Genomic DNA, 14,545 nt, shown 5'->3' with positions numbered 1-14,545 from the left:
TTCTTTATTCAACCCGCATGGAGAATGGAGAGGCGCGTTCACGGTGACGGCGGCGGGGCTGTGTGCCGCGGCAGCGCGCACCGCTGACCGAGAACAGCGGTGGACTGAACAGCTCATTACACCAGTGTCTGTGTAATACCTGTCAAAGCTACTGAAAGTGAGTTAAAAGAGGTTAAAACTGTAGTTTGAATTCTTCCAGACCACCTTAATTTTTTAAATTTATTTTACAAAAAAAAAAAAAACAATCTGAAAATCTCTTTTTCTGGTTTTATCGAGAGGCTTTTTATTGTTTCTATGAAAGAAATGCTAACATCAGCCTGCTGTGACAATGCTATCATGCTGCTGTTTAGCAGGTATAATGTTTACCTTCTTATTTTAGCGTGTTAGCATGCTAACATGTGCTAATGAACAATAAATACGAGCAGAGTTGAGACTGATGGGAATGCCAGTTTTGCAGATTATCTGGACATAAATCAACCTGATGATGGCGCCAGACAGCCATCACAGTTCATCCAGAGGGAGGTGTGAATGTCTGAAACAAATTTTATAGCAATTCTTCCAACATTTCACTCAAAACCACCAATGCAGACCTCAAGGTGGCACTGGAAGAAAAGTCAGGGGATCACCAAAGTCAGCAAGGTTCATCCTCCCAGGACCATGAATATCTGCACAAAATTTCACAGGAATGCATCCAATAGTAGAGATCGGTCTGAAGCAAAGTGGTAGGCAGACTGACTGACAGACCCTGGAGCCAGGCCATTAGCATGGTGTAAAATAACTGTGATGTTATGTGACATTTGTTTGGCACAAGCTGAACCTCATACTTCTCTTCTGACATAATTTCCTTTCTTGTCTCTGAGGCATCGAGCCAACATTTGCTCCAACATCATCAGAGTCTCAAAGGAAACAATCACAACGAGCGAATGTAAACAAACCATTTCTAACTTCCTGCTGATCAGCCTGAAAATCAAGAACACAGTTTGATTAATGTCTATCAGGCGCACATGAATCATTAACACAGACCTCATATGTACTGCATACAATATAAGTTTTCTAAATATCTACATCTGGTTTGTAGATTATAATTATTAATGTTGAAAACAGACCTCTGCAGCTCCTCATCTCAGCTTGAGGCTAGTGGTTCAAGGCTACATTAGCCACTACTAGCAAAACACACCCAAATCTCTGATGGTTGAGTTGCATTGTGGGTCTGGTATTAAGGTATTAAATCCAGTAACACACAAGTTAATTTAATCCCAAATCTTACAAATTAATAACAAATAACAAACAAATAATCATTTAACTAAATGGGTTTTTACATTCTGCTCAATTCATGCAGACACACTGATAGAGTAACTTTATTATTTATTAATTTATTTACTCAGAAATAACAGCTAATGTTCAGACTGAGAGTCATCCTCAGTTCTGAGTTGGTGCAAAATCAAAAAAAAAAAAGAATTTACTCATTTGTTTACTTACTTACTTATTTTCTAAAAAAATAATAAAATAATAATAAAAAAAATGTCACCACAATAATCAAAAAAATTACACTTGTATACAAATGAGTTATGTTCATGTTCAGGAAAGGTGCTGATTTATCTGTCCAGTAACAATGTTTAATTTACACAATATAAATATGAGTTAAATCTGCAGGTGGTCAGTGATTTCCTCTGGCGACGTATGAACCTGACTGGAAAACAGATGCTGAAATTATTGCTCCCATGACCCTGGTTGGGTTCATATACACGGGGATGCTGGGTAACGTAGTGCTGCCATGTTAAATCATTCAATTTACTGATTGGTTCATAGAAATCAGGCTAAATATAACTTCAATCAGCTGTAGGTGAATCAGTTCAGGATCAGACACCTGCGACAGTCTGTGACATCCAGGACAAGGCGATGAAGACTACCCAAGGGTTTCTTCATCCTTTGATAATGAGGGTGGAGATTTGCTGCGGCAGAGTGTAGACGATGAGGGCGAGGAAGAGTGTGAGGATGGCAAGGATGATCAGAGCGATGATAAACTTCTTGAACTTCTTCCAGATGAGGAAGATGAAGGTCTTCATCGGGTTGACGAACCAGGTGAAGCTGGTGGTTGGACGACTAAAAGGATAGCAGGAGACAGTTTACACCTGTTTCCACCTGAACTGAGTCTAAGGGTCTGGTCACTTCAGTTTTTAAAAATGGGAAATTTCACAGCGAAATCAGTTCATTCCAATGGAATCAGTCAGTGGATCAATCAGTGGACTCACTCACATTGATTTAACTTTGGCGAACATTGACACTGTCGACCAATAGCAAGTCTCCAAAATGGAGAAAGCAATCATAACTTATTAACTTTGTGTCACCAGCCAGTTTCATGTAACCTTCTTTGTCTGAGTACAAACTCCACAACAAAGCCATGGTTTACAGACAGTCATGGGACAGGAGTTGATGGTACAAATTAAATAAACTGTGCTAACAAGCTTTCTAACTAACAGTTAGCGAGCTCACTAGCTCAGAGAGCTTTTATTTCCCTCTTCGGTGACACTTTTTTGACTTGAATGTCAAGGGGATGTATACAAGACAACAACGAGAAAACAGAAAGATGCTTGGGGTGCTATTGTGACTGACGGACTGCATGTTCCGGGCTTGCTAGCATGCTAGCTTGCCAGCTACAGTAGCTTATTAGCGAGTACAATAGTCACTACATCACCAAAAACTCCATATTTCTTGAAGGCATGTGGATGAATTTCACACTGCCACCTTAAAAGAATGGGTTCACAATTTTTCATGTCCGACTTCCAGCAACAGTCAGGCGCCCATATGAGCATTTTTGTTCTGTGTAAAAATTAAGTCAAACATTGTGTAAAGATAATATGAGGCTTCAGCAGTCTGAGTTAGACTAATCAAGTCTTTAGGTATCTTCCAGTAGTCTTTGTTTTACCGTCCCTCCAGCATGGAAACATTATCCAGGGAGATGCATGGAGGGAATTTCACACTAAAAAAGACCAGACCTCTGGAAGATATACATCTGAATAACTCAGACTGTTGAAGCCCAATTTTAACCTCAGACAGACTTCTGAGTGTATTTTTGCACAGAATGAGAACAGTTGATTTTGACATTGAAAGCACAGTAAGATCAGGAACTTTATCCAGTGTGAACAGGAAGAATGATAACAAGAAGTAAAACTTGTTTCAGTGTTCATATGGACATCTGATTATTGTTTTAAATTTACTTCAAAAATTGTGAATCTATTCTTTAACTGTGTGTGTGTGTGAGGGTATGGCAAGGGCTACTTTTGGAGACTCATTTTATACTCAAGACCAGTTTATTGGGAACATCTGCTGCCATCTGGGATAAAAGTCATGTCTAAAATAGGAAAACAGCACAGATTTCACGGACAGTGATTAAGATTAGGGCTAGGCTAATGTTAGGGTAAGGCTTAAGTTTAGGGTAAGTGGTGGTGAGGGTAAGTCTGGAAATGAATGTATGTCTATGAAATTTCCTTAAAAGTAAGTTTGTATGTGTGAGTGTGTCATACTTTGGTTTGTCCAGAGGCTCTGGCTCCTTGCGGGCCCGCCCCACAGGATTGCCCTCCGCCTGCTCTAATGTCACCAGCTGAAGCTCCGCCTCAACCTTTCCCTTGAAACACACCCAGTTTCATCATTAATTTCAGTGTCACCACAAGCAGTCAAACACAGCGAGTATTTACTTTAACATTAGTTCTGTGAATTCTCCATAGAAGCTGTTATTCAAATATTGAGTAGTATGAACAAATAAAGGCCAGTCCCTTATAAAGGCCATGATCAAGGGTGGTGGGATTATCATTAGTATTAGTATATTGGTATTGTGTCTTTTTTTGTACCATTAGCAGGAAAGTGTTGCCGGTGTTGTCGGTGTACTGGATGTCCTCCTGTTTCATCTTGGCCCTCTTGTCGTTCTTCTTTTTCTTCTTGCTCCCCTTCTTCTTGGCCTGCTTCTTCTCCTTTTCCTCCCTCTCGAAGTCCTCTGCCGTCTTTAAGCGGGTCAGCGGCCACCAGCCCTTCATCTTCTTGGCACGAAAGATGGAGAATCGAGGGCTGGCTCGCTCCTTCGCCATCTCAATCGTACATTTGCCGGATGACTTCGCCGGTCGCACCATGTCGTCGAGATGTAACTCTATAGAGCCTGAAGGAGGAAGAAGGATGATGAGGATGATGATGCTCTTTAATGTACTGAGGGTGCATTCTGATTTTAGTGATTTTATATTTTTGCATTACTTAATTGTTAGATGTTTTGTCCTTTCTGAGCTATATGTAATTTTTCGTGTGCAAGCACATTGAGTGCAATGATTAAATTGCTGCTACATTACTGTCAGTGACAAGCAACACTGCAGATACTGCAGACTGAGAGCCTACCATGAACATGAAGGATTATGTTTGAGCTTATGATACCATTGAGTTTCAGTAGCTTAGCAGCTATTGAAAAAACAGCATAGCAGAAATGACTAATTAATTAGCGAATGCGAGCAGCACTCCTGTTTGAAAATGGTGGACAGCAAGTCAGTAAAACAACACTGGTGTGGTAAAAATGGACATAAACCTGAATTGATTAAATTGTAAAGGATAAGTGTTGAGTTTATATTAACAGTAAATTAAATTGGGCAGATGAGAAAATGGGGAGGCTTCTAACTAAAATATGACTACTGTACTTCCTCAAATAGTGACCGGGGCCTTTATTTACCTCATCTACAAAAGGTGCCAGTCCTTGCAGGTTTGTATCATAGGTAGGCTTTTATTTCTAGTTCCCACTGTTGGATATTTTTGGTCACATTGCCTTGCTTTGTTCCACTCTTATTTGCTCTGTTAAAGTCAACACTTCATGTATCCATTTCACATTAAAAGCTCTCCAGTGTTCCACTGGATGAAAACCCTTCATTTCTTAATAAGGCTTTTATTGTCAATTTTTTGGGGGAATGTGGAAACCTCATTGACTTCCAGGTTCCCATATGGCAATTGAAATGTAGCTACTGCCTCCTTGTGGCCCTTGTAATTTACTACAGATACAGTTGGGCTGAGACATTTATTAAATTAAAGTGATGGAAATACTGTATACCTTATACTTAGTTGGCATGCATATAATATTACAGCCACAGGAACTTTATTCACTATTGTTTTTTCCCCCTCATGTATTTGAGAGCCGGCCTTCATTTGTTCTTGTCGACTTTTTTGTCGCCAATATTAGAGACCCAGTTTTAATCCAACTACTGTTTTTAATTTAAGGAAATACGGTAAGTAAATTAGAGAGAAAGGCTTGTCTCTCATACAAGCCTGTTTCAGTAAAGGTAAGTATCTTAAAATATTTGAGACTTTATAGTCCTGTCTGTTTGTGTCTCACCCAGGAAGTCGTTGGCAGAGATGCGGTCGTAATCCCAGACCTGCAGCGTCAGAACAGCCGGCTGTCGAAACTCGGATTCCTCCAGAGAGAAAATTGACTCCTTCTTCTTATAAACCACCTCTTTCTACAGGGGGAGAGGAGGAATTTTATTTCCACTAACAACTAGACTGACAGTGTAAAGTTCTGTTCCTCTAGTGGCTGTAGTGTTCATTACAGACACAATACGAACAAACAGCCGATGATTGATCTATCCTGAAAAAAGTCTGCGTTGAGGTGGTGCCAAAGGAATAATTATGGGGTCATTAAAACTGAAAAGGTTCCTCCTCTGTAGAGCATGAATGTGATCAGGAAGTTACATGATGATCTGTCCAGAACATAACGAGATATCTGACTTTGGAGACAATTTTATCAATCAGTATCACCCTGGTCAGGCTGCTAAAGAGTGAAGCATCCTCTGGGGAACAGGAATAGGATCAGGACATTCACTGGACATCATAATGGAAAATTAATATGAGTTGTAGCCCTAGAGGCACCACAGCAAAGGTCAGGAGGTCACTATCATCATTAGGACTCATGAAGGGATCAGAGGAAATGTTAACCATCAGCAGGTCCAGGTGTTACCAGGTGTGTTTGTGTCTACGCATGTGTACCTCAGTAGGAAGGTAGTCAAAGCGGAACACAAATCTCCAGTTGAAGTTTCCCTCTCCAGTCAGAGAGCTGAAGTGGACATCAGTCTCCTGTTTGTCTCCTTCCAGTCCCTTTATCCAGCTGCACAGAGAACAGAACTGAATAAAACACTGAGCCTTCAGAGACACAAGTTTTCAGACACAAGTTAACAAAGGCAGCTGTTAATTTCTAGCCTGAGCCTGTTGATTTTGTTGACGTGACAATTGTAGCTAGCAGATGTAATCAACTGCAGCCAAGCTAGCCATTCTGAGTTTCATGCAAGCAACACATTTCAGACAAGTTGGGACAGGGGCAACAAAAGAGAAGTACAGTATATATGTATATGTATATATGCAAAGAAGCATGTAAGCAGGAGTGTGTGTGTGTGTGTGTGTGTGCTTGGGAATCTAACCCTTTAACGTAGATGTCGGAGGACGGGTCACCGGTGAACGGGTTGACATCATCCAGAAACACGTCATCTGTGTTCCAAATGATCACACGCAGCTCATACCTGTCGTTGTGGAAACAACAACAAAGGTTAGATGTTGTAACTTCTTCTTCCATTCAACTGTACTGACGTCAATAGTGTGTCGACCTACTGCTCAGGTTGCCGGGGTTTGATGTCAACAGGGGGCGGAGCCGGGACATCAGTAGGGAACATGTCCACCCACATATGAAGGTAACCCTGGAACACACACACACGCACGCACACACACACACACACACACACACACACTTCTGATGATGTCGTAATGGCTGTAGCTGCATATTGTCACTCTTGTTGTGATTGTTCGTACTGTAGATATTTTTTGTATTGTTACCTGTGGCAGTCCAGGATTGTCCTGATTCACCAGTGACCGGATCTCCACGTGCTCCGGGACCAGAGGAAGAGCTCCAGGGAGGAACTCGTTCATCTCCCCCCAGCGCTGCAGCACGCTCAGGGCTGCGTGCTCCTCCATCTCTGCCTCCTCCTGTGGAGACCTCTGGTTCTTCTTCAGCAAAGCTGACAACAACAACACTGCTGTCAGAGCTGTTACCACTGTTGCTACTGATATACATTTTGCACTACTACATTCTCTTAATGTGTTTAGATTGTACAGTTTTCATTTATTTCTTTTTAAAATATGTCTTGTCACAGAGGTTGAGAGTAACGTATTTTCGATTCTCTGTTTGTCTTGTACATACTGCAGAATTGACAATAAAGCTGACTTTGACTTTTGACTTTGACTAGAGCGGGTACAGCTGGTAGAGCTGGTGGACAATTACGGACTGTTCACTTCCACTTAGTACATTATTTTAATACATAAGGGCACCTCAGAATATGTAATCTCTTACTCCATCTGGCTCGGTCTACCTGTCTGTCATGTCCTACCTTCAGGTACTGCATCAGGTGGGATCTTGAAGATTTTGTTGAGGACTTTGACCTCAGTTGTTCTGTACTCTGGAGACTGGATACCATTCTTCCTGCAGAGCTCAGCCAAGATGGCTGACGGTTTCTTTGCATCGCGCCACATATTATAACCGTCACTGCAGAGAAAGTCAAGAAGAGGTACAGGTAAACACTTAAAGAGACAGGTACTCTACTGATAAGTACATAACACATAGAGTAATTACTGTACTATTGTTGTATTCTAATATTGATGGGTCATAGTGGTATTGGCATTTGGTACTTAACTTCACCATACTGGTTCCAACATGTAGTGTTTCTCATGTGTTTGAGTTCTGGTTTTCATGTGTTTTAGCTCCGGTGTTATGGTTTTGGTATTAACATACTGAAATTTTGATACTTGTGTCTCAGTACTATTTTATATTTATTCTGTGTCTTTTTTCATATGAAACACTTGGTTCATGTGATTTTTTGTTTGGAAACACTTTGAGCTGCAATTCTTGTATAAAAGGTACACAGTCCTGGTTCTGACATGTTGTAGTTCTGTTTGTACTACGTGCCTAAGTTCTGGTTCTCATATATTTTAGCTGTGGTGCTAATGTACCACAGTTTTGGTACTGACATATGTTAGATTTGATGCTACTGTGTCATAGTGCTGACACTAATTTGTTATTGTTTTGGTACAAATATGTCCTACTACTGGTACTATGTTTCCTCAGTTTGAGGTCCAATGTGTCATAGTTCTGGTTGTAATGTGTTGTGGTCTGGTGCTAACACGTTCTAGTAGTGGTTCTAACGTAGAATAGGTCTGAGACAAACGTGATGTATTCATGGTACTAACGTGTCATAGTAAAGAGCCAGACCGCAGCAGGCTCCATGGCGGCTGTAGAACCGGTTCTCCAGGTCAATCCGTGTCTCGCCGATGACATCATCAGATCCCACCATATCATGGTCCATCACTCTGATAACCAACTCTGTGTCCAGTGGGAAAGACACTGTAAATTCAAAAACCCTGAAAGACAGTGTCACACATACAGTCAGACAGACAGACAGTCAGAGTGTTGGACAGGTACAGGTAGACAGACAGGTACTGACTCTCCGAACGTGGGGTTGAGCTGTTTAGGGATATAACGATCTTTGGTGTCCTGACTCTGCTGTCCAAATCGGACAACCAGATACGGGTCGGCTTTACCATTTGGGTCTGTGGGAGACAGATTGTTGGCCTGCAGGACACAAACAGAGACAGTAGAAGACAAACACTGTTAACCCCTGACACAGCTGTGGGCCAGGACACTGTGAAAGACAGATGGTGAATTTGGTTGTTTATTGCATGAAAACGGTTGCTGTTCAGCATCCAACTCTCATATCACAGATGTCTGAGCATCCTGAATGCCTTGGCAGGCTGTGGATGGATGGGTAGATTGACAGGTACCTTAACGATATAGACTCGGACCAAGACTTTGATTGCTGAGTTTTTGGGGATCCCATTGGTGATCTGACACTTTGTCTCTTCTTCGTCTCCTGGATCAATCGGGTAAACCAGGAAGGAGCCCTGGGGATGAAAAGGGTGGAATAATTAACCTTTTTCTCCAGAGTGACAGACAGACAGACAGCTCTCCATCTACAGTACCTTGTATTTTCCCATCAGCCTTTCCTCTTCATCCTCCTCATCATCCTCACCACTTGCTCTGCCTTTATACAGCGGAAAGACCTGCAGCCAGTCCTGAAACTGACGGAACTCTGACTCGAGATCACCTCCGTACAGCTGAACACAAAGAAAAACACAAACAGAGGCATAACTTTGTCTGTGTTTCAACATTCAGACTGCTAGGAAAAATATGTTCTCGACACACTCAAACTAAAAGTCATTGTGGGTCCATGTGGTTCCTATTCGAGGCCCTGGTCTCAATCTATGGTCTACATCTATCTAATCAGGTCTGACAGGGTCCCATTGTACAGCTATACCCATTGACTGACAGACTTGAGTGTCAACTGTCAATCACAGCATCCTCACACCTTTAGTGTGGCAATCATCTTGCGTTTGGGAGGCTCAATCTCCACCACCACGACTTCCTCGTCCTCCTCTTCGATGTTGGCCATAGTCAGATTCCCTCCATCTGAAAAAAGAAAACCACAATAAAAAGCTCTTAACATGTTTTTGGTTTCTCTCATTAAGTTTTACTGCTGATCCACATGCACACATCATGCTTTGAAGTGGCAACCGACAACTCTTGTGTACTAAATGTACTACTTAAGTGTATTTTACTTTTGGAGGTGGAGATCTTTTCCAGTTTCAACATGACAATGTGCACAAAGCCAGATCCATAAAGAAATGGTTTTCCCAGTTTGGTGTGAGGTAAATTAGATTGTACAGAGCCCTGATTTCAACTCCATCCAACACTTTTGAGATGAACAGGAACGCAGACTGTGTGCCAGACCTTATCATCCAGCATCAGTGTTGGACTTCACTTGCCAGGTTTCAAAATCTAGTTGAGAGCTTTCCTAGAAGGGTGAAGGCTGTTATACTGTAGCAGCAGATTGATGTTGTCTTTGGTTTTTGGATTACATGTTCAGCTATCATATGTAGCTGCAGTGATCCCATGTCCACATACTTGGACACACAACATGGCTATATTCTACAGTAATCCCTCGCTATATCGCGCTTCACTTATCGCGGCTTCGCTGCTTCGCGGATTTTTTTTACAGTGTTTTTTTTTTTTACAGCGCTTTGAAGGTGACATGTCCGTTTATAAAAATCTTCTTGCTCAGAAAAAGAAAGAGTGCCGACAACTACCCATAACTATGTTCTTCTCTCGGGCAAAGACTCCTGCGCAGCCTTCAGTAGAAAAAGACGCTACAGCGCAGCGGAGTCAGGACGAAGAGGCACAGCTGGATGGACTGTGAAATACGCGAGTGACAATATTTCCTGTTTTGTATCATAGTTTTTGTTATAAAAAACGTTAATATTTGCATTTATTAAACGCATTTTAGGCGTGAAAACAAGTTTTGGCGTTTTGTTTCATTCTATAGTACAATATTGCATTGTAAAATAATAGTAAAAATGAAGATCGCGGATTTCACTTATCGCGGGTCATTTTTGGAACGGTAACCCCCGCGATAAACGAGGGATTACTGTATACGTCTTTAATGGGATACTGAAAGCTGCCCTCAGACTGACATGAGAGGAAGATAAATGATCTCTTGAGAGCTATAGTTCTGCAGAAAAAAAACGGTACTGACTTTATTTGGAGAGAGAAGTTGGAGTTTTTCACATTCTCTTCAATACACTCAGAGTTTTATCACAGCAGCATCAAGTGGACATTAGTGGAACTGCAGCTGAACACACTTAAGCACCAACATGAGATAAGATAAGATGAAACTTATCATTATTATCTCCAGCCTGGGAAATCTGGGCATTACAGTAACATATAGTAGGAGTTGAAAGAAAGAAAATAGCAACAGAGATAGAGAAATTTCAAAAAACATCAATGCTCAGCTGCTGATTAGAAATACTAACATTTTTAAAAATAAATAATTTAATATAAATAGACAAATATGGCAAAATACACATTATCATGACAAAAAAGACAAAGTTAAGACCATACCTGGCTCTGCTTGATCCTCTATCTCCTCCTGCTCCTCAGCAGCCTGCACACAGTCAATACATCAGACATGATTTATAAAGACCAATTTATCAATTTGTGTGGTTGTTCTCTTATTTAAAGCTGAAATCTGTAACTTTGTAAATTACATTTCAACATGTAGTCTGCTGATAATTGCCAGTTATAATTATGACTTCCATAACTAATTGACCTAACTAATAATGAGATAAAGATCTTCACATCTTTAGTTTTTTATCCACTTCATTCATTTGTGAATGCATTGCACCTCCAAAGAGAAACTGACCTGTTATCAAACAAATATCTCGTGATACTGATGCAGATTCTTTTCTAATTTCAGTAAAGTCTTGAAGGTTGACTTATTTATTTCCTTTAATTTCTCTTTTGATAATCCCTCATGAATGTGTCCTGTAATTCATTATTTATTACTATTTATTTTGCCAGGGATTTAATTGTTGCTCTTCGATGAATTTCTTGGACTCAGTGTCTCACCTTTCTCTCCAGCTCTTCCAGGGAAGCGTAGTATTTGGACCACCAGTCCAATTCTTCCTTCTCAGGGGGCTCCTCCTCTAGCTCCTCGACACTCACCGTCATCTTCTTCAGAGGGGCCTGAGGGAGCAAAATGTAAACATCCGCTCGTTCTTTAATTCTTCATGGTTGAACTCTGGTTTAATTTGTCTGAACAGTTTTGGTTTTCTGTTTTTACAGTAACACACAGAAGAGAAAGAGGAGGAGTTTAACATACGCACTTTAAACAGCTTGATGGGGTTGATGGGAATCTTTGACTGCTTAATTGACAGGTTGCTGAGTCCGATACTCTTCACTGAAGTCAGAGGCTTGATATTCGTCGTATTCCGTCTCACTGGAGAGACACAAGGAGAGGCTGTGTCCATAAATACTTCACAACAAATCCAAGAGAGCATAGCTGTGATAAACGTCCAATCACAGAGCTTCAGACTGAGCAGGTGATTGTGGGTAAATTTATAGATTAATCTTTGTAGAACTTGAATTTAATCACCACAATTATAAGTGACTAATTACTTGACACCTCGCTCAGACAGGAATTGTCCAATCAGAGCATGACAGCCATAATTAGGCATGGCAGGCCTGTTGATCTTTGGATTTCTCCACGTGTTGAACATTAAACAGTGTGTTTATCTACCCTAACACAAGGCACTGATGCTAGCATGCATGTTTAATAAGCACACTTGTTACAAAAATAAGTGAGTGCTACTTCCAACGCATGGTGGTTGGAATGCACTGCAACTTAAGAAAACAAAGATAATTCACAAGCAAATTAAGAAAACATTTAGAGGGCACTAAAAAGTGATGAACACTGTAGGAAACACTACTTATGCGACCAAAGTCCATCTGTCATCACTGATGAACCTGGTTGCTTTCTCTGATTAATGGTAATATGACAACTTTTTTTTTTTTATTCCTTCAAATTTATTCCAATAATTTTTAAATAATTAAAAAAAAAAAGCCTTACAAACTTTTTTTTGAATCTACAGGCTCTAGTAAAACAACACATCAGTACACAACAAATACTACTACTTGCTACTTGCTGTGCATATGTTCTCAAAGTGATGAATATATTTCTTAATTTGCTTGTGTTTGTCTATTTACATGTACTGTATTTTCTTAAGCTGCAATGTGGTGAGCTCTCAGGTCCACCTTACAAACAGCATTTCATTAGCTAACAACATTATTTTGTGGGGTTACAGTCTACGTATAAGAAAGTTCTGTTCCTGACTATTTCTCCACTGTCTAACAGCTGGCCGATACTATACCTATATATGTTTGAGGATGTTTACCTGCAGTTCTTCATCCTCATCCTCAAGACTTTTTCTCTTGTTCAATTAAAAAGTACAGTTTCAAACTATGAAAATTTAAGAACATCTACTACAGTGCCTGCCCTGACTAGCTACTTGCATTCCAAGAACACTGGATTCAGAGCTTCCTTTATTAGCTAGCTAGCTGCAGCCAGTGAAATCTGCCAGTGACAGTTGTCATTTCAGCAAACACAATCAATAGTCTAGCTTGAAATTGAAGTTTCTCTACTGCTGCCAAAAACTGTTGACCAAAACTTGCAGAATTTCGATGGTAAATCTGCCACTGTATCCACCATGTAAAAGCTTGACAGACAGTAACAGTAACCAAGGGGGGCAGGGCTTAGTAAATAGTCAATTAAAATATTCTGGAAACATATCCATAGTACCTTTCTGAAAGTAAAAAAAAAAATTAAAATAATTAACTCCAACCATTTGGTGAACAGTACTACTGTGGATACTACCTTCATGACTTCTTTCAGCTCTTACCCTTTGGTTTTGGCTCTTCTTCTTCCTCCTCTGGCTCCCCCCCAAGCTCTGGTGGGGCGTAATCCATGAGGCTCTGGACCACATGGGTCCCGACCAGAGCGAACCGGCCAAATGCCCGTTGCTCCATCACGAATAACGTCAGAGGAGGGTGGAGGTAGGTCTGCTCTGGCAGCTCCTGATAGGAAGAGCAAACAACAGAAAGGAGGATGTTAGCCATGTCTCCACTCTGTATGCATGCAATGGTTACACCAGGTGTGGCCTCTAAATTCAGTGAAAGAAGGCTGCATTTCTTTAAGTCAGATCAGTGGACCTTAGCAGCCATAATGTCAGTAACCAGCAATAATGATAGGAACTGACCACATCGATGTAGCGGACCAGCTCTTTGAAGTTGGGGTGAGTCTTGAAGTTCTCGATCTCTTCAGACTCCAGCTGTCGCCCTGCACACTCCATCCTCACCAGGGGGCGTGACACCTCAAACAGCTCCACCCGCTTTAACTCCCGCAGACCCCAGAACAGCACCTGATCACACAAAAAATGCACAGGTAGCATCCTGAAGGACTCAGGTAATTCAAAGATCCAACATCCTGATGTCCCAATAACACATCTGTAAGATGTCAACAATAGCAAGTGTGTGAGACCTCAATCCTGAAGGTCTTCAGAACAGGTCGGACTCCTTCTGGGATGATGTAATATCTCTGGTCCTCCTCGTAGGTCAGCTCCTGAGGGTCCACACTTTTGGGGAGACAGGGCTGCATGGGGTGAAATAATTTTCTAGTTCAGTATCTAGAATTAATTCTCTCATACTGATTTTTTGTGCTTTTGATGAAGGAAAATTCTGGTTCATTACAACTCTTTTGTTGTCTTTGTCCATCTTTCCTATCAACTCAACAGCGTATTCTCGTGTCTTACATCTTGACTCTATGTCTGGCTATATTCCCATGTTCTTCTTCTTCTTGATATTTTTGAGCAAAATACTGGAGAAATTGAAATAGCAGAGAAACAGCTCTCCTCAAAGTGGTAAATGAAATCAGAATAGATTTGGATACCAGAGAAACTCCTCATTCAGAAGCAAGAATCATGGATTAGGCTGTATGACACAGAGTAATTTAATTCTGATTTAATATGTTGGGAGTAGTGTGTCTTTCTTGGAAAGTTCTGCCAAGAAAGAGTAAATATTTCATGTGGTGTTCCC

General features: G+C 40.9%; 1 protein-coding gene across 1 annotated transcript in view; it reads right to left on the bottom strand.

The window, feature by feature from the left end:
• Window positions 1-1,533: 1,533 nt before the first annotated feature.
• The window catches only part of fer1l4 (fer-1 like family member 4), a 32,157-nt gene continuing 19,145 nt past the window's right edge, over window positions 1,534-14,545 (bottom strand). The window contains exons 30-49 of the mRNA XM_041949937.1: window positions 13,992-14,102; window positions 13,711-13,872; window positions 13,354-13,528; window positions 11,782-11,894; window positions 11,525-11,641; window positions 11,018-11,060; window positions 9,429-9,529; window positions 9,043-9,177; window positions 8,845-8,964; window positions 8,508-8,635; window positions 8,254-8,424; window positions 7,398-7,552; window positions 6,847-7,028; window positions 6,625-6,710; window positions 6,438-6,536; window positions 6,010-6,127; window positions 5,360-5,483; window positions 3,849-4,150; window positions 3,525-3,625; window positions 1,534-2,103 (exon numbers count right to left, since the gene is read on the bottom strand). Coding sequence (XP_041805871.1) covers window positions 1,923-2,103; window positions 3,525-3,625; window positions 3,849-4,150; window positions 5,360-5,483; window positions 6,010-6,127; window positions 6,438-6,536; window positions 6,625-6,710; window positions 6,847-7,028; window positions 7,398-7,552; window positions 8,254-8,424; window positions 8,508-8,635; window positions 8,845-8,964; window positions 9,043-9,177; window positions 9,429-9,529; window positions 11,018-11,060; window positions 11,525-11,641; window positions 11,782-11,894; window positions 13,354-13,528; window positions 13,711-13,872; window positions 13,992-14,102 — 2,724 coding nt within the window. The 3' untranslated portion in view covers window positions 1,534-1,922. The remainder of the gene's footprint in view (window positions 2,104-3,524; window positions 3,626-3,848; window positions 4,151-5,359; window positions 5,484-6,009; window positions 6,128-6,437; window positions 6,537-6,624; window positions 6,711-6,846; window positions 7,029-7,397; window positions 7,553-8,253; window positions 8,425-8,507; window positions 8,636-8,844; window positions 8,965-9,042; window positions 9,178-9,428; window positions 9,530-11,017; window positions 11,061-11,524; window positions 11,642-11,781; window positions 11,895-13,353; window positions 13,529-13,710; window positions 13,873-13,991; window positions 14,103-14,545) is intronic.

The sequence above is a fragment of the Chelmon rostratus genome, chromosome 2 (assembly GCF_017976325.1).
Source record: "Chelmon rostratus isolate fCheRos1 chromosome 2, fCheRos1.pri, whole genome shotgun sequence".
Taxonomy (NCBI): Eukaryota; Metazoa; Chordata; class Actinopteri; order Chaetodontiformes; family Chaetodontidae; genus Chelmon; species Chelmon rostratus.
This window is presented reverse-complemented; position numbering and strand designations above follow the sequence as displayed.